Source organism: Hippocampus bargibanti, linkage group LG20, assembly GCF_051943395.1.
Source record: "Hippocampus bargibanti isolate YZ-2025 linkage group LG20, ASM5194339v1, whole genome shotgun sequence".
Taxonomy (NCBI): Eukaryota; Metazoa; Chordata; class Actinopteri; order Syngnathiformes; family Syngnathidae; genus Hippocampus; species Hippocampus bargibanti.
This window is the reverse complement of record NC_142753.1, coordinates 2,754,661-2,773,101: the sequence shown is the minus strand read 5'-3', so window position 1 is coordinate 2,773,101 and position 18,441 is coordinate 2,754,661. Positions and strand designations below refer to the sequence as shown.

Sequence of the window (18,441 nt, the reverse complement as noted above, 5' to 3'; positions counted from 1 at the left end):
ATTGATCTACATGTGAAGCAACAACTGGGGTGAGCACAAAAAAAAATCATTCTAGGGGCGTCCCCATATTATTTCCACCCGAGTGTGTTTCAGATTTTGAAACTCCTTCACTGCATGTGAACTTGACTTCGTTTTGAGACCCGCATGATGTGAAACACTAAATATAGATAAAATGTCTAATGTAGGACAGCTGGCTGAGGGAAAGGAGTTGCCAAGGAGGGAGAGGTGCACTAAGTGGTTGGTGACATGATGGAGGAGGATGGAGAAAACCAGAGACTGAATGAAGAGTGAAAGGAGGTCGAGTGATAGGAAAAAAACACACTGAGTGTGAATATGGAGTCGCCATTTTCATTTATCTACTCGTTTTGGTTAAATTAACGTTTTTCCGTTCAAACAAGCAACATCACATTGATGTCAAATTTAAGTGGACCCAATTGTCCTAAAAAGCTGTATGGTTTTTTTTTAAAGTGAGTTTCATATATTGCAGTCATTTTCAAAGCTTTCAATTGAACATAAAAGCACATTTTATTATCCTAATTTCTTGATTATTGTCCTGTTGATTATTGTCCTGTCCATTCCGCTCAGTGAATCAAAATATGGCAGTGGTTCTATATTAGTTTTTTTTTCCTGGTTTATTGGCCAATCACAATTTTAATACAGTAATAAAAAACACATTTATTAATGATCTTTTCCACTCCACATCAACTTTTTACCTTCTTACAGGGAGAGCTTCTTACCGTACAACTCCTGATGTGTTCCTGAGGACAGAGGCAGCAAAACTTTGTGTGACACCCACCAGGCTGGTCCCATCCACCTCGACAATCTGGTCGTTCACCTTGATCCTAACACACAATCGCAAAATTAGCATATTTATTTCCTTTAAATATGTTATTTGACTGTACATCATCTGAAACACCAACACACGTTGCTTGTCATACGCTTTTATGTCAGAATCAGAATCAGAATCATCTTTATTGCCAAGTATGTAGAACACACAAGGAATTTGTTTCCGGTAGAACACGCTGCACTAGTATCGTTGTCAAAAAAACTGCTAAGTGGCACTATACAGTTCCATTTTGGCTACTGTTGACCCACAACATCTGACATCTTAACTCATTCACTGCCAGACGATGAGCAAAAATTTGTCCATTCAATTGCCAAGGTTTTTGTCATTGACACTCAAATTGCAGGCCCCATAGAATATTGAATAATATGACTACATAAACATTCAATTCAGCGTGAGAAATTATATGGGTGTAGAGTTATCTGAGCTTGAAATGGGGGCAGGTGTACAAAATACAATACAATACATACATATTGATTTATATAGTGCTTTAGCAACATGTGAAGCTGTAACAAAGCGCTAACATGGACAAAAGGTCAACATGCACACACGGAACCAAGTTGGAGAGCTAATAACCGAAATATATGACATGTGAGCATGCATGTGGAATAACATCACTGCAACAACCCAAAAAGCTTTTACAGAAGTTACGTCTAGTCTACTTCGCTCTGTGTGAAAGGCATCCGGAAATATAATCCTGTGTTCTTTTTTAGTACAGAACTGACGCTTCTCTGTTAACTACAAATGCAGTGCCACTCAGTGGACTAACAGCCACTCTGGTACAACTTGAGAGCATGTGAAAACGCGAAGAATTTGATCCAAACTGGCCTTTCATTTTCAGAAAACCACCGCTCCCCCGCCCCCCAAAAACTTTCCACTCCACCCTCGGCACTTTTGCACCCATTTTCCATCCCACTTAATCTTGTTCAAGATTCCAAGGGGAGATGCAGCGACACTTTGGACTGATTTGCTTGCGTCAGCTACCATATGTGAAAAATCATCAAACTATACAAAATATAGCTCTTGTTGTGCACTGTTCACACTTTTTGAAAACTCATTCACTGCCAGACGATGTGCAAAAAATGTGTCCACTCCTGAGCCAGGGTTTTTGTCATTTTCACTCCAATTGCAGGACCCTAAGAATATTGAGTTTTAGGACTACATAAACATTCAATTCACCGCAAAAATCCTTAGACTCTTTTCTTTCGTCAGAAAAAAATTAATTTCTAAGTTATATAGGTCTGGAGTTATCTGAGCTTGAAATGGGGGAGGCTGTATAAAATACAATACAATAAATATTGATTTATATAGCGGTTTAACAACAGCTGAAGCTGTAACAAAGCGCTAGCATGGAAAAATGGGGAAATATTGCCCCCTTGTGGAAAAGATGAAACATTGCCAGAGGTCTGACCAGCGCTTTATTGCAAGCAAGAAAAAAACAAAATGCGAAGAAATTCAGAAATGGCGCTCCATTTAATGCTTTTCAATTCCTGAATGAATTCGGGAATGGCAGCGTACGAGTTAAAAGGATGATGCGTGCATGGATGGTAAAAATGTGGTAACAATAAAGAGACTTCACTTGGCCTCTTCCATCACATGTGCTGCTCTGTGTGAGACAGAGCACAGTGAGCCTCTCTACGGATCTAATCTCAACCCCTTCCCACTAAATCTGACAGCAACCCCGTGTGGGTTCGGTGTACGCGCTACACATAGCTTACACCACCAACACTTTTTGCACACGCCACAGATGGCAGACTGGGAGTTGTTGACCTTTTTTTTCTTTTTCTTTTATGAACAGGATCTAAAAGAACTTCACCTGCGGTGTCTTTCCGCCGCTCCACCTTCAATGACAGTTTTGACGAAGATGCCCAGTTTCTCCAGGCCCGCATCAGCACCAACGCCCATCCCGATGATGCTGATCCCTAAGCCGTCCTCATCTGAATGTAGGTGGAGCACAGTTGAAATAACTGACATGAAATAATATAAAAACAAACATGCTTTGGGGGAAAACAACATTGATAAACTCCATTTAACTGAATTGTAACTTTTTATCCTTGTCACATACGAGCTGTTGGAGGTCATTTTAATTTTGGTTATTGGAGGGACGGTCAAATGTCATTTGAGAATTGTGGTTTGTGTTTCTCCATTACATAAAACAACCTGTGACCTTTTTTTAATCAACAATAAAAACTACAATAAAAATAACATATTTTCCGGTGTTTAACCCTTTACTGCCTGAATTATCTTCTAATTAGAAAAAAAAAATCTGTTCAGTTTTTATGGTCACTGATGGATATAATAACATACTAGTAGCTTCCTTTTTTATTATTTTTCAATAATGTAGAAAATTTGAGCCTAAGAAAATTTGTGCCTAATTTGGCACAATCGTCATGAAAGGCCTATTTGAGAGGGTGCCTTTTTTGGAACATATGTCAAGTGCAACTTCAAAGACTAAACTTTTACCCATATGACATCTTTTTATTAAAAAAATAAAATACATAAAATATTTACATAAAATACATACATAATTTACATAAAATATTGACATAAAATGTTTACATAAAAATACATAGTTCCTTTACAGATAAAGAAAACTAGCTAATAACCATGGAATAATGCAAAGCAGTTCTTGTGATGATTCAAACAAAGATTTACATTTTTTTTTTAGTAAATATTAGTTTTCACCGAGCATGTGCCATGCTTGCACCTGTTGCAGTTTTTTTGCAACATATGGAACATGAGCTATGTTGTCAAACCGAATACTGTATCATCGGCGGGAAAAGAACCACAATGTCTTTTAGCTGTGGTTCAGCTGAACAATCGACTGAGCCTCACTGTGCCACAACACCAGATTTTTCTTGTTGCAAAATGTTTGAGTAAGGGGATAGATGTAAACCAATTATCAGAATGCAATCGATGATTGTTTCCTGGTTGGATGCATCCGAGTGTTTGGTCATTTTGAGATTGAGAAACAATATATCAATCCCAGCCACTTCTCAAGCTCTTCTTTGGCGAGACACAGGGGCTTATTGATGTTATTTTGCATTGCATAGAATTTCAACTGTTCAACAATAATATCCATCATTTTTTCATCGAAAATCCTTTGAAAATATTTGAATAGTGATAGAAGTTCATCAATGCAACAGTCACGACTGTGTCCGATGCCAAAATGTCTTCATCAACATGGTCATCTATTTCATTCCCATCAGGATCTGGAAAGATATAGAGTACATGGGTATTTTAGAAAAAACATATGGGCACAGCAACATTCAAATAAGCAAAAACTATACCAAACTAACCATTTGATCTCAATGCTCTGATCTTACCGTGAAATGGGCATCTCTTTCCTTACATTACATCACAAACAGAATTTCAGTCCTTTCAGATGCTTTATCTTCAAGTCAAAGTTCTGTATGTATTTGACAATGTGAAATGCACAGTGGGGACTATTTTGTCCATTAGGTGGCAAAAAAACCTTATGTAACACAAGTGGAAATGCAACCTATTACGTTCTTCAAAACAATCATTTCTACATTTTCTGATTACAAATTTTCTCTGAGATGATTTTACTTGACATGCCAATCTAATGTCCTCAAGGCCTTCAGAAGTAATTTTGCTGTCTTTGATTTGCCCCAAATAAAATATAGACTTTTAGCTTTTCCTGTTTTTTTTTTCACAGAAACTTGTAAGTGTTGTACCTGCTCCTACCATGTTTCACGGTCTTTTGGAAATAGGAAGTGTTAAATTTGTACCAGACATTATGATGAAAATGTTTTAAGTTTTCTAATTTCTGTTTAGAATATAATAAAAAAAACATATGGACCTCCGTTTCAATAATTATATTGAGAATGCAAAGCTATGAGGTACAGCTATTAGTGTAAAACGCACCATTCACTTACAATTATTCACATCGGGTACCCAGTCAGGATCAACAATATCATCATGAAACTAGCGTTAGCACGCCGAATGTTCTACATTAGGAACACTACTTATTTTTAATATTTCTTGGTAAATAAACAAGTTAGCGTTAGTTTATGCATATCAGTATCAAGGTAAACCTCTTCTGAATAGCTCATAAAATCGTCACAACATATACTTACGTGATATTTGATCCGTGACGAGAAGTAGAAGGAGCTTTGAAGATGGAGGAGCGCACGTTGTGTTGCGCAAGAAGGAGATGATGTCACTGACGCTCTTAAAGGCATAGCTGCACATAACCTGTGTTAAAGGGACATGTAACTTGTGCTGCATCAGTTACAATCGAAACTTGAACTGCTACCTTTAATTTTTTCGATCTATAAGCACTTATCTTTAGTGTACCAAATATGACCCAATCGTCTGTAAAGGGATAAAGCGCACCCAAAAGCATTGATTTTCCTCAATAGAGGACCTTGTGCCTTATACGCAGGTGCGCTTTATATGTTTAGTAATATTGAGACACAACAGGTCTGGCAACTACTGTCAGCAGCCACCGACTCCATTTTCCCCTGGAGAAGAAGTCGTGCATCACCCCAGCCTCTAATGTAGCACCCTATAATGTGGTGTGCCTTATACAGTGGTACCTCGGTTCTCGAACGCCTCACTGTTCGAACAAATCGGTGTTCGAACAAAATATTCGAGATATTCTTGCTTCAGTGTTCGAACATCAATCGGTGCTTGAACGCCAATACGACGCGTAGGGTCGGGAGCTGAGGGGCGCATGGGTGTAACGCTGTCTCCAACTGGTGTCGCGTGCGGGCGTGCAACGTTTGCGTTGTGTTGCCTGCTTAACACTACGAGGACTCCACTTTCAGGTTTCAAAACTCTGAAGTACACTTTTGTGTCAGGGTGTAGTCCGAAGCAGGCTTTTGATTGGCCGCCGGTGCAGAGTATGAAAATTGCCAAACAAACGTTCGAAGACGCGAAAAATTATGACACATAATGTTTGTTAAATCCTCTCGCAAATTGCCAGACGTTCGTTTGGCAATTTGCATACTCGGCACCGGCAGCCAATCAGAAGCATGCCTCGGACTACACCCTGACTCAAAAGTGTACTTCAGAGTTTTGAAACCCGCTGAGAAAGTGGAGTCAACGTGGCTCGTAGCGATTTGTTACCTGCTTACTACGGCCAAAAGCAAATGGCACACGAGGGTGCAAACTGACGCAATCCCGGAAGATGACATACATTTCTGGGACGCAGGGAAAATACCTTGGACCGTATACACTCGCGCAGCGAGTTGAGTCAATCATCCGGCATTGCAAGGTGATCGCGAACCGTATAAATGCCCCGTGTCCATGATCAGACAATTGACAATTGGAGAACGGCCGGGATAGATAGCCCCGCCCCCCCCTCCGTCAACTCGCAAGTGACAGGATCAAAGAGGTGGTTTCGGTGTTCGAAAAAAAATCGCTTTTCGAACAGGGCCCTGGAACGAATTATGGTCGAGAACCGAGGTACCACTGTATTTGGAAAACTTTTATATATTTAGATATTATATTTGGAAAACGTTTTTCATTCATTGATGATGTGCCTTATAGTCCGGTGCACCTTATACAGTAAAGTCTTGTTATATCGATACCGGATATATCGATAGTCCCGGTTATATCGATACTATTTCTATGCACGCACGGAAAAAATTACATGCAAACAGGGTCGGATATATCGATAGTCCCGGTTATATCGATATTTTTTCGGACTCCCTTGAATATCGATATAACGAGACTTTACTGTATATAAAAAAACTTTGAAAATACACCATTCATTGGGGGTGTGCCTTATACTCCGGTGCGCCTTATACACCGGAAATTACGGTTCAAAATCTAATAAAAAGTAAGAGAGTACGTCAGGGATAAAAGCAAGTAGATAGCGTGAAGATATGAAGGGAAATTGAATATAAATAAACACGCATATGGATAGTGCACTATTTATAGAAGCAAAAGAAGAGAAGAGGCCTCCCCAAAGCGCACGCTGACCTTCACTCGTATGGCATTATTGTTCTGGAAGGGAATTTCCTTTCCAGTGCAATATTCCTCCCACTTCCATCCATTATGCCCTAAGAGCTTAGGGTTACATAACCATGACTGGAAGGTGATGAACCCACAACGAAAAGCGCTCTATTTTACATCCGGGGCCAAAAGTAGAAACCCGGGGAGACATTTGTTGAGAACCTTTACTTGACGTTGAAGACAAAATATTTTTTTTTACAATGTTTATTCAGGGGGATCAGATCCAGAGGAAAATGCACTTAGTGTACACCCCTTGGGAAATACGACACCTCAAAATCGAGTGGGCAATTTGGTTAAATTTGTCATGACAATTTTCCTTCCCACCTTTCTCCAGCTCCATGGGGAAAAGCTCCAGCTTCTCGACCCGCTTCTCCAGCTCGTATTCTGCGGACGAGGCCACGGGATCCACTTCCTCATTGCGCCGGTCGTAGTCCTCGTTGGAGTAAGTGTTGAATACCTAAAGTGGATCAAATAAAATGGTACCAGATTGGCTTGAAAATAAAGAGAGGGGGCATATATTGGAAATTTCACCCACAAATACGATCCAAAAATAAAATTCAGTTCTAATTGGGTAAAGTATTTATATATATTTTTAGTATAAACTATCTCATTCATGTAGCTGGCTTGTGAATGTTAACTCATTTGCTGCCAGTCTCGAATTTATTCGGCAATTGAAAAGTTTGATGTGAAGTGCCATTCCCGAAGGTCCTGGTCAGAACTCTGGCAATGTTTTTTTTGCCCTTCCACGAGGGGTCAACATTTGCCTTTTGTCCATGTTAGCGCTTTGTTACAGCTTCAGCTGTTGTTAAAGCGCTATAAAATCAATATGTATTGTACTTGATACAAATGTTGGTTTCAGCAAACTAGGTCACTCTCATGACCCCATTGGAATATTTAGTTTCATCAACTCTTGTTTACGCAGACTAATTGTTTGGCAACAAATGCGCCTCCGTTCTCCCGGAAAGGCTCATTTTTCACAAGTTTTCGCTAGTCAATAACGGGGCACAGAGACGCATGGATTACATACAAAATGACATGATGCAGCTGCTTTGACTTTGCAGAGGCCCGAAAACGAGACACATAGTTATTTGTGCTTCTTTTGTGTTATTTATATGAGCATTTTCAGATTGTGAGTCCACAAGAATGCATGTCAGGCATTCTGGGGGCAACAACAGGGAAAGAAACTACACATGTGGGTATCTTGTATTCGTGTGCAGCTGGTTTCCTTGCAGTTGCGTGTCTAAACACGCTAGTGTACCATACGAGTGTCGCGACGAGCTGTTTTAGCATGAAAATGAAAATGTCAGTCACATTTCTTAATGTGAGCAACGAACAGAGCCCCTCCGGGATGGGGACGTGGATCGTTGTACAATAGTGCAAGCTGTATGCCTCCATTTAACAATGCTTATTGTTATAAAGCAAGCAAGGATGGCAACGGGTGTCAGTAGAGAAGCGTTGGCCTCATTTAGAAATGTAAAAATGGCTCAAGTGTGGGAGTTACTGTAAAAATACACATGGGGTGTTATCATGTGACTTTTGGAAATTTATATTTGCAATGAACGATTCAGACGTAATTCTTTTATTTATCATGTTTATAAATACAGTGATACCTTGGCTTACAAAACTTAATTGGTTTCCAGACAAAGTGTGTAAGGCAAAAAGTGTGTATTCTAAAAATTACTTTCCCATAGGAAACTCTTCTGCCCTGACTAAATGGTTGGTGTGTAGACAGCGAGTTTAACAATCTTCCAATAAAAACACGATGATGAGAATCCACCGTTTAATATTTTTATGGAAGTCTTTCTTGTAAAACTGCATACAAACAGACAAAGAATACAAATGTTGTACAGCATCCAATTATGCATATAAAATAACATGAATGAAACAGGCCTATTCTCCAGCATATTCAACGATCCTATGGAAAGCATGTGAAATGCTAAACTAGCGAAATATCGATGTAGGATTATAGATAACTTGCACACCAAACAATAAAATGTATAATAGTGTAAATGTACTAACAAATTGTGCCTGAACAAGTCGATAGAAAGAGGATGGACATGGGTGTAATCCAGAAATGGGCAAACTATGGCCCGCGGGCCACATACGGCCCGTTAGGCTTTTCAATCCGGCCCGCCGAACTTCCCCAAATTATAGTACAAACAGTGTCTAAAACTCATGACAAAAAGCTAGCGAACAACAGGGCAGATAACTGAAAAGTTGCCTGCCCCATTTTTCACAACTTGAAGCAAAATGAGACCAATCCCATTAAAAAACATTGTCACAAAGTATAATGTTTTTTTTAAATCAAGAATGCACCAACTACAAATGCTACCTTGCTTAATTTACAGCAAATGCGCATGGCTGTAAATTTTGCTACAGTAGTCGATTGTCATTGTGGTGCACAATGCAACATTTGCATTGATTCCTACGAGCCACTAAGCCCCTTTCATAAGTCTCACGTACACTTTACAGTCACGGTTTAATGTAAATTTACGTTTTGTAGCGTCACATATGTTGTTAGCTTCTTTTGAATCTTTCTTCTAGTCTGAGGTTCTGTGCATCTATTTTGGAAAATGACATGCAATTGCACGACTTTGTAACGTTTGCGACAGCCCGGAAGAAAGAAGCAGGCTTCTGATTGGCTGCCGAGCCGAGTATGCAAATTTCAACTACAGGTAGTCTATGTTTGTGTGCTCGGCGACGGTACACGTGTATTGTTAGCGCGTGAAGGCGAGAGCGTCAGTGAGGAGTTTGTTGAGCGCGCGGTCAGGACAAACCATCTATGATTTGGCGGAATTTAACACAAGTAGGTATTATTGAGCTTGAATATTTCGTTGTGTAATAATATGTTTTGAATGTTGAAAGTGATTCCATTTTTCAATAAATGTTGATTTCTTTAACTTTGCCCCTTCGATGGAAACTTAAAAACAGACGCAATCTTGATAAATCACAGTGCATATGTTATTTTAATCTATTTCCATTTCCTCCTCCAAGTATCTGCGAAATACTATGCAAACGCCATATTCCTTGAGACAAATTTATTAACTGGGATATTTTTCACATTTGAAAGACAGTTAATAAATTGGGTTGTAGTGTTCTTACTGTGCTATGAGGTTTGTACATACTACATTTAAAGGACAACCGGCACCATTTTTTGTTTTTGTTTCCCACTGACATCAGAAAAACGTTTCATAGCATCTAAAATACCCAAATCAGGCAGGCTGATATTTTTAGTTAAATGAAAAACACCAATAAAAATGACTTCAAAATGAATCCGGAAATGGTCAGTTTCAGAAGGTCCCACCCCTCTGTTCGTGACGTCACACCAAGACGTCTTGCCTTGCTCGAGAATCAAAACAATGGCTTCAGATTCGGAGAAGATGTTTTCTTGTTCTTGTTCTTCTGAAGAGGAAAGCATAAATGTTTGCAATTGATTCTAGGAGTCCTCCCATATCAATTCGAGCCGTCAATGACAGCAATGTAGCACCCAGAAAAAGCAGAAGATTGCGCCCAAGCTCCGTTGGAAATGGGCTGATTTGGCAGCTGGGAATTTGTGTCAGCGAATATCAAATAGTTGTTTTGGTGCAACACACAACGATTCACCATGGCGTTATTTATGTGTTTTCCTTCTAATTTCGCCATCAACACGGATCAACATGGATCAACACGAAGTTTTCAGACCAAACAAAGTACCCAAAATGTCTGTCGCTTTCTCGGTCAGGGGCGGTCCAAACGTGACGTCACATGGGGATCGTCATCAACTCGAAAACAAGACTTCATGAATATTCAGCGCAAGTCTTAAAACGTAAACTATAGCTATATGCTGTGGAATCTTTGTAAAATACGCTCAGTCGAAGTCATTTGAAGTGATTTTATAAATTATGGACATAACTTGTTCGGAGTATTTCCGGCCCAAACACTCCCTCCAAATGCTCCTGGCCCGGCCCCTCTGTCAAATTTCAGAACCCAATGCGGCCCGTGAGTCAAAAAGTTTGCCCACCCCTGGTGTAATCACAACTCTCCACAGTTCGACTTCAAAATGGCTACTCCACGTTTTTGAATGGTTTTAACTATTCCACCACTAGGGGGCACTGTACTGCATTGTAACGTAATTAGTGAGGGCATTACACTCCCTGCCTGGCATCAATAAAATGGCAAACCAACAAACCAACAGAAATAATAAACATCATCAAAATGTAAGTATCAATATCCTATTTTCTTCACAGCGACCAATGTTCCCGTCGGCTTGACGGTGGCGATACACACGATGCCGATGGGCCTCGCCCCGATCTTATTGTACTGGTCCAAATAGGTGTGTGGGTCGCCAAGATCCACCACCATCTGTAGCAGTGACGTGCAGTCAGTGGAGGCAGGTGAGGCAGTGCCTCACCTGTCATCATGGAAAGCTGGCATGGAAATATCAAATGAAAAAATAAATTAAACAGTTAGATGTATTTAGTGATTTGTACTTTAAAGTTCTTGTCCATTTAACTTCACCGTTTTAGGATTTTTTTCAAAATCGCTGAATTTTCACATTTACCGTTCAAATACTAAGTACAGACGAGCGGTGATGTCATTGATGACGTCAGTGCCTCACCAGCCATGAACCTCACCGCACATCACTGATCTGTAGAGATGCCCGGAACTGCTTGTGGGACACCCTCTGCGGCTCTCTCTGCGGAGAGCGGGTATCGGGCGGCTCCGGCGGCAGGGCGGAGGGGGCCAGTAGACGTGGGGCTGGCACGCTGGGGTGAGGCGTGTGTGGGTGTTGACCCGCTTTTGGCGTCAGGCTAGGATGGGACGAGGTGTGGTGAGGGTGCAGCTGCCCGTCGGGGGGCTTGTGGCCGGAAGCTCCTCGGAGGGGCACGCAGGGGCCGTTTTGAGAGGATGACTTGTGGGGACACGCTGGCGGCCCGATGGGGCTGCGCCCTCCGTCGCTTTCCGCCCTGGGATACGTGTTGAACGGCCGCGTTGTCTGCTGTGTGGTCTTAATCACACCATCGGTTGCCGCCAGGTTAGGGGTGCGGATGTTGGGCCCTGAGAGGTTTCTCTTTTCCCGGGGGGACTGCGGGCTGCCATCCCGAACCTGATAGCTGGATTTTGGCCTGTGTTCGGTACGGGGATCGGCTGATCCTGGTTCTGGTCCAAATGTTGTCTGTCTCGGTGAGGAGGTCATGGAGGGGGAGCGGATCCCAGTCTGTCTCTGTTGCCCCGGTCTGGTTCTTGGCCTCGGGGCTGCTGCTGAGACCGAGCGTGGTTGGACTCTGATGAAGACTCAGATGAGGAGAGGTTGGAAGGCTTGCTCTCTGCTTTCCGTTTAAACTTTATATAGTGATCATTCAGCTCCGGCTTCTTCTTCAAAGTATGCTGTATGCTGAAGAGACAGGAGACCATGTTGGACTGGCTTTTGAAGAGGTTGTTTGGGGTGCTCTCCTGTGAACCTCTCCTTAATGTAGATGCTGCTCTCACAGGGTCAGAAGAAGTTAACTTGACCATTCTCTAGGATACTTGTCCTGAAAGTGTTCACAGTGGGTTTGTGGGCTCCCCTGGGGCTGACGTCTCCTATGATTACCCATCCCAAATCAAGGGTTTGGGCATATGGCGCATTGTGTGGCCCATTACACTGACTGTGAACCTTATGAACTCATATGATATCTCTTCCAAGCAACAGAAGGATTTCGGCTGAGGCATCAAGCGGTGGAATCTTGTTGGCAATGGTTTTGAAATGGCGATGATGTGTAGCAGCCTCTGGAGTATCTCCTCTCTATTATTAGGTATCAGATTGCACTCAATGAGTGTTGGCAGTACCATGGATATTCCACCATCAATAGCTTCTATGATGAAGTTTGTGGCTCTTCCACTTGTTTCTGTCATGCCAGAACATGTTTTTAATGTATAAGGAGAGACCAGTCCCTGAACGTTTAACATGTCGAAGAAGGCGGACTTGGCGAGTGACAAATTACTCTGGTCATCCAGCATCAGATACATGTTCTTCTTCTGTTCAGGGTATCCTTTGGGATACACAATGACCAGGCATATTTTGAAACATGACTTTCCATGCAAGCCCTCTCCACAAACTTCAGTGCAGCTGGATGTACTTACAGTGGAGTTCTCCTCAGCCTGCTCCCCGCCATCACCCTCCGAAGTCACGGCCTCCTTTGACATCCAGGGAGCTGGACCATCATGGAGAGCTGAGATGTGACGATCACTGTCACACTGAACAGCGAACTGCTGTCTTACAGTCTTTTGCTGTATGGTTTGTGGACATACAGCATTTGAAACAAATGAAATGCTTTTTAAGGAAGCTCTTCCTCTCTTCTAGGGTCTTCATTCTGAAATCCCTACACTTCCTGAGAGAGTGTGGCTTGTTGTGAATGGGACAATGTCTTTCCGGGTCTATGGGAGGCTTGTCACCACTTGAAAGGCTGGAGGCTTCAACCTCAGTTTTATTAGCAGAGATGGGAGTCCTGACCTTCCACTGGCTGGTGGGAGGTTTCTCATCTTTGTAGGGACCTGTGTTGGAGCCGGGCAGGGTAAAACTTGGATCCGTCTTCATTTCCGCATAACTGTTCACAAGTTAACGAAAAAAGAGAATGGCGGCTAATTGACAAGGTTCTCTCTCTTGTATTGGGTCCCCTGAGTAACCCATGTTTCCTGGAGGTTGTATGGAAGTTTCTCAACAATTAAATTTATGCCCCGAGATGAATCCAGGAAACTGAGGCCAGGTAGGTAACCTTCATTCTTTGCAGCTTCCACCTCTAGAAGAAGATCTGCAAGTTCCTGAAGACGTCGGCTATCTTTGGGAGAGATTTTAGGCACATTGTCAAGACTTTTGAATAGTGAAGCTTCAATAACTTCGGGAGAACCATAAGTCTTTTCCAATCGTTGCCATAGCCTGTTGAGTCCAGCCGCTGGATCGTTTACGTGTACTGCCCTGATCCGCTGGGCATGGTGAAGTGACTCCCCATCAAGCCACCTGGTAAGTAAGTCTAGCTCCTCACTGGGTTTGAGATTCAAGCCTTCTATGGCATTGCAAAAGGCAGATCGCCATGACATATAGTTCTCAGGCCGATTGTCAAACACCTTGAACCCTGTTGTGAGAAGGTCACGACGAGCGAGAAAGGCAGCAAGGTCAGAAACATCTGTTGACCTCGGTGTAAGCCTGTTGCTGACTTTACGTGAAGAGCTTGCTGAATTGTTGCCCTGTGGTGAGTGGAATCTGAAGGCATCAACATTGGTATGAGGGAAGACTGGCCGTCGTGTGGCCTGGGGTTGCTCAGAAGGCTGGGTTGTACGAGATGCTCCAGGCTGCAACACGCTGGGGCTATTATGAGAATTGTCCTTATAATGGCGCTGTGGAGGGTATACTGATTTCCCTTTGTGATCACCTTTATCGTCATTTTGGGGGCTGAAGTGTGCGTCAATGTAGTCATCAACGTGTTGTTTTGAAACAGCCAGTGATAGAGGAGGTCCGATAGCCAAGTCAGCGCAACCACTTTCACTTTTCTGCTGCTGCTTCAAGTACCTTTGCTGCAGCCAGTGCAGCTTCAGCTTCAGTCTCTTCTTTAAGAGCATTCAACGTTGCATCAATGCGGGCTCGTTCAACTTCCATGTCAATTTTAAGTTTAGCATATTCAGCTCTTTTACGGGCGGCCTCCGCCTTTGCCCATGCTGCTGCAGCACCCTGGCTTGAATTTGACTTGGAAGAGAGCTGGCTAGCACTTGATGATTATCACACTGACCTGACTTTCAGTTTAAACATTTCCATGGGCTCTGACATATTGATTATGAAGGAGATGTAATGTGTATCCGATCCACAGTTATGCTTTCGACATATAGGTAAACTTTTTACTCTTCTGCCCTGACCAAATGGTTGGTGTGTAGACAGCGAGCTTAACAATCTTCCAATAAAAACACGAAGATGAGAATCCACCGTTTAATATTTTTATGGAAGTCTTGTAAAACTGCGTACAAACAGAAAAGGAATACAAATGTTGTACAGCATCCAATTATGCATATAAAATAACATAAATGAAACAAGCCTATTCTCCAGCATATTCAACGATCCTATGGAAAGCAAAGCAACGATCGCAACGATCGAACGAATGCTTAACTGGCGAAATATCGATGTAGGATTATAGATAACTTGCACAACAAACAATAAAATGTGTAATAGTGTAAATGTACTTGCAGATTTTGCCTGAACAAGTCGATAGAAAGAGGATGGACATGGAGTCATCAAAACTCTCCACAGTTCGATTTCAACTACTACTCCACAACGTTTTTGAGTGGTTTTAACTATTCCACCACTAGGGGGCATTGCACTGCATTGTAACGTAATTACTGGGGGCAGCACAGCAACCATTAAAATGAGAATAATCCGTTCCCAGGTCCCCATCAAACATAATTTTCCACTTTCTAATTTTCTAAGCCTTAAAACTACACAGAATATATGTTATTTTATGAAATAATAAATGTGATATTGTATTATGATTAAAGAAATAAACTACAGTATAATAAAGTCGTTTTATTTACCTTTGTGATGGTCGTTGATGGCTTGATGGAATGGAGTGGCCAGTTTCATCAGCATTAAACACTTGATGAGGAACGTAGCCTGCTTTCACCATCTTGAGGAATGGTCCCTTTCTCATCAATTGTGTTCTGTTTAGCTGGGTTGATAGCTTTTTGCATCAAGTGTACAGATGACTTGTACGGGTTATTTGTGGAGCCTGATTGATGGGATATTTTAACCTTCCAGTCTACACTCTGCTTTTGAACTATCAAAGTTGAAACGAGTCCAAATTTTCGAGTCCTTTCTATCCATTTTCTCACCATTTCGCAAATGACACATCACTCATTGTGGCAACTCCGTGTGTATCCTGAAAAATAGTTCGTATGCCAAGGTAAAATTTTCAAAAATGTAATGTTCGTGAACCGAAAGGTTCGTAAGCCAAGGGGTTCGTAAACCGAGGTATCACTGTATAGGAAATGAGCGTCAGCGCAAAGCACCCCTGCAGATGTGGAATTGCCGCGGCCTGGAAATGAAGCGGATTTACGTGGGACAGGAGATGTGAGACAATCTATTTTCGTCAATGGATGCTTTTAACATTTAGCTTGTAGCAGACATGCACATTGCACCATGACGTCCCTGGTCCACTGGTGAAAAGGACACTTTGATACTCTCATCTTTCATCTTGAACTTCTTCATACAGCAAAGAGGGGGCAGAAAATGCTTAAGATTGACTGACTGTGTCACATTATTTATTTATTTATTTATTTATTTTTGTTTTGACTTCAAGATGGCGCTGCAGCTTTTTTGTTTTGTTTTTCTACTTCTTCCTCTTTTTTCCTCTTTCATAACTATGCTGCGTAAAATTTAAATTTCTCCACAGCAAGGCAAATAAAGGTTAATCCAATCCAATCCGATAGATTTATAAATAAACTAAAAATATGAGTCCATTTGTAGATTTACATTTGAATTGCTCCTAACTACAAGAGGTTTTACTTTTCACGCAAAATCCTGTTTTATGCAACTCTTTTTTCTTTTCTTCTCTTTTTTAGAATGTGTCCTTTGCGCAACGGCAGCCCACCCGATTTGCATTTCATTCGTCCTACCTGTGAGCACCCACCCTCGCGCCACACAAAATCTCTGGAACGAGTGATGAGGCAAAAGGGAACGGATGTCCCGCGGGGGATTGGGAGTAACCTTGACAGGCATAAAGGAGGTAAGAAAAAAAGAAGCCAGCCGTTCCTTCTTGTGGAAAAGATGAAGTGGCTGATGAGAGTGAATGGTTCAGTTCAAGGCCACACTTCCTTGTCATTTCACCATGTGTCATCTTGCATGTGAGCAAGTGACATTAGACATGTCGGGAGGGGAGGAACGCCCACGGCTTAGTCAGCATTGTCTTTTATTTTTTAAAATGTTTTTTAGCCCCTATGTAGACTGTCCCTAACAAAGAAAGTCACATTCATTTAAAAATATATATCGCTAAGAGTCGATGCCATCGCCAACTACGACTAGGTCAGCGATTGAACAAAGGACACTAGAGGGAGGGATGCAAGGGACTAAACAGCGCAGAGAATAGTAAGTAATAGTGCTTTTATTGTGGTGGTGGCGAATATCACAAGTACCACAACAACACAGTGACATCGCTAGTTTTGTCTATTTTCCACAGAATACATTCACCCATCTTTTTTTTGTCTAGAATCCCACTGAGGCCTGTAAGGGGAACATGAAAGGAAGCACAACCCCCCACCCCCCTCCTGGAATGGCCGCCAGTCAATCACAGGTCACGTGAGTAGAAAATGTCTTCACAAATAACATCATGCTGTCCTTTGGTTGGTCAGAGCAAAAGTCTGCGTTTGATATCTATATGTAGCCTTCTGCGCACATCAATATGAGACTATGGGTGGAAATAAAAGTGTGCTGATAAATGATAGGTCCATGAAAAAAAGATGGAAACTGACTAGGGCCATCATTAAAAGAAATAAAAATAGCAAGGCTTTCTTTTGATCATTAATATTGCATCTCCGCAGGATCATCCGGTGGCGCAGACACAAACAAACAAAAACGTCCTGGCATGAATAATGCACACACCTATCCAAACTCGACTGGGCTCAGAGCTGCTCGTGATGATGAAAAGAACGATTGCAGGGAAAAAAAATTCACATTAAAGACTTATATAAAGGAGCATTGCTTTATTTGTATTTATTTTTTTGTAATCATACAGTCGTGAGCATGTTGTCATCCAAAAGAGGGTCAGCACTAAAGTAGAGTAATCCTCTCCATCAGCCGCACAGTCTGAAATTAAAGTCATTGGCCTGAAGCCCGCCTCGTTTCATTTTGGGACTCACAAAACCCGTATTAAGAGATGTTGCGGATAAGGATGGAACGCAATGGAACGTATGTCAAATTAAGCATCGGGCAAAGGGATGCGTTTTTCGTCTCCATTTACGTCTTGTCTTCATCATCAAACCGACAAAGAAACTGCACCCAAAAGCCTTCATTTTCTTGGAAAGATGACCCCTGCGCCTTATACGTAGGTGCGCCTTATATGTGAAGTAATATGAAATGTAAAATTCTCCATTATGAGACTAATAAAGGTAAATCCAACCCAATATTGATCCTCGCAAGTACTGTTGGCAGCCACCAACACCATATCCCCCTGTAGAAGTAGTAGTACGTAACCCCAGCCTCTACTGTAGCGCCTTATAATGTGATGTGCCTTATATTTGGAAAACTTTGAAATGTTTATTATATTTGGAAAATTCTTTTCATTCGTTCATTCGCCTCATAGTTTGGGGTGCCTTATATGTGGAAAAAGTTTGAAAATGCACCATTCATTGGGGTTGCACGTTATACCCCAGTGTGCATTATACACCAGAACATACAGTATAAAACTGTTTTAATTCATTGCAGGTGCGGCTTATAGACCGGTGCACCTTTTATATGGAAGAAGTTTGAAAATACACCATTCGTTGAAAGTGCGCCTTGTACACCGGTGCATCTTATACTCCGAAAAATACTGTATTTGTATTCAAGTATTAAAACCTGCGTCATGCAAAGCAGCATTAATCTGAGAAAGATTACCTCAAATTTCCCCCAGCTTGCA

The 18,441-nt window shown here is 41.7% G+C and overlaps 1 protein-coding gene and 1 long non-coding RNA gene across 10 annotated transcripts in view; one reads left to right on the top strand and one right to left on the bottom strand.

The window, feature by feature from the left end:
- ppp1r9a (protein phosphatase 1, regulatory subunit 9A) overlaps positions 1-18,441 on the bottom strand; it is a 67,563-nt gene that overhangs the window by 38,586 nt on the left and 10,536 nt on the right. For all 8 annotated transcript variants that reach the window (XM_089022952.1, XM_089022955.1, XM_089022956.1 and 5 more), the window contains exons 3-5: positions 7,154-7,286; positions 2,661-2,781; positions 738-842 (exon numbers count right to left, since the gene is read on the bottom strand). In XM_089022952.1, coding sequence (XP_088879078.1) covers positions 738-842; positions 2,661-2,781; positions 7,154-7,286 — 359 coding nt within the window. The remainder of the gene's footprint in view (positions 1-737; positions 843-2,660; positions 2,782-7,153; positions 7,287-18,441) is intronic.
- LOC148882699 (uncharacterized) lies at positions 16,822-18,036 on the top strand. 2 transcript variants are annotated; one of them, XR_016118578.1, is made up of 3 exons: positions 16,822-16,913; positions 17,035-17,118; positions 17,366-18,036. It is a non-coding gene; the product is annotated as an uncharacterized LOC148882699 (long non-coding RNA). The 2 variants fall into 2 exon arrangements; XR_016118577.1 differs by having other exon boundaries at positions 17,035-17,123.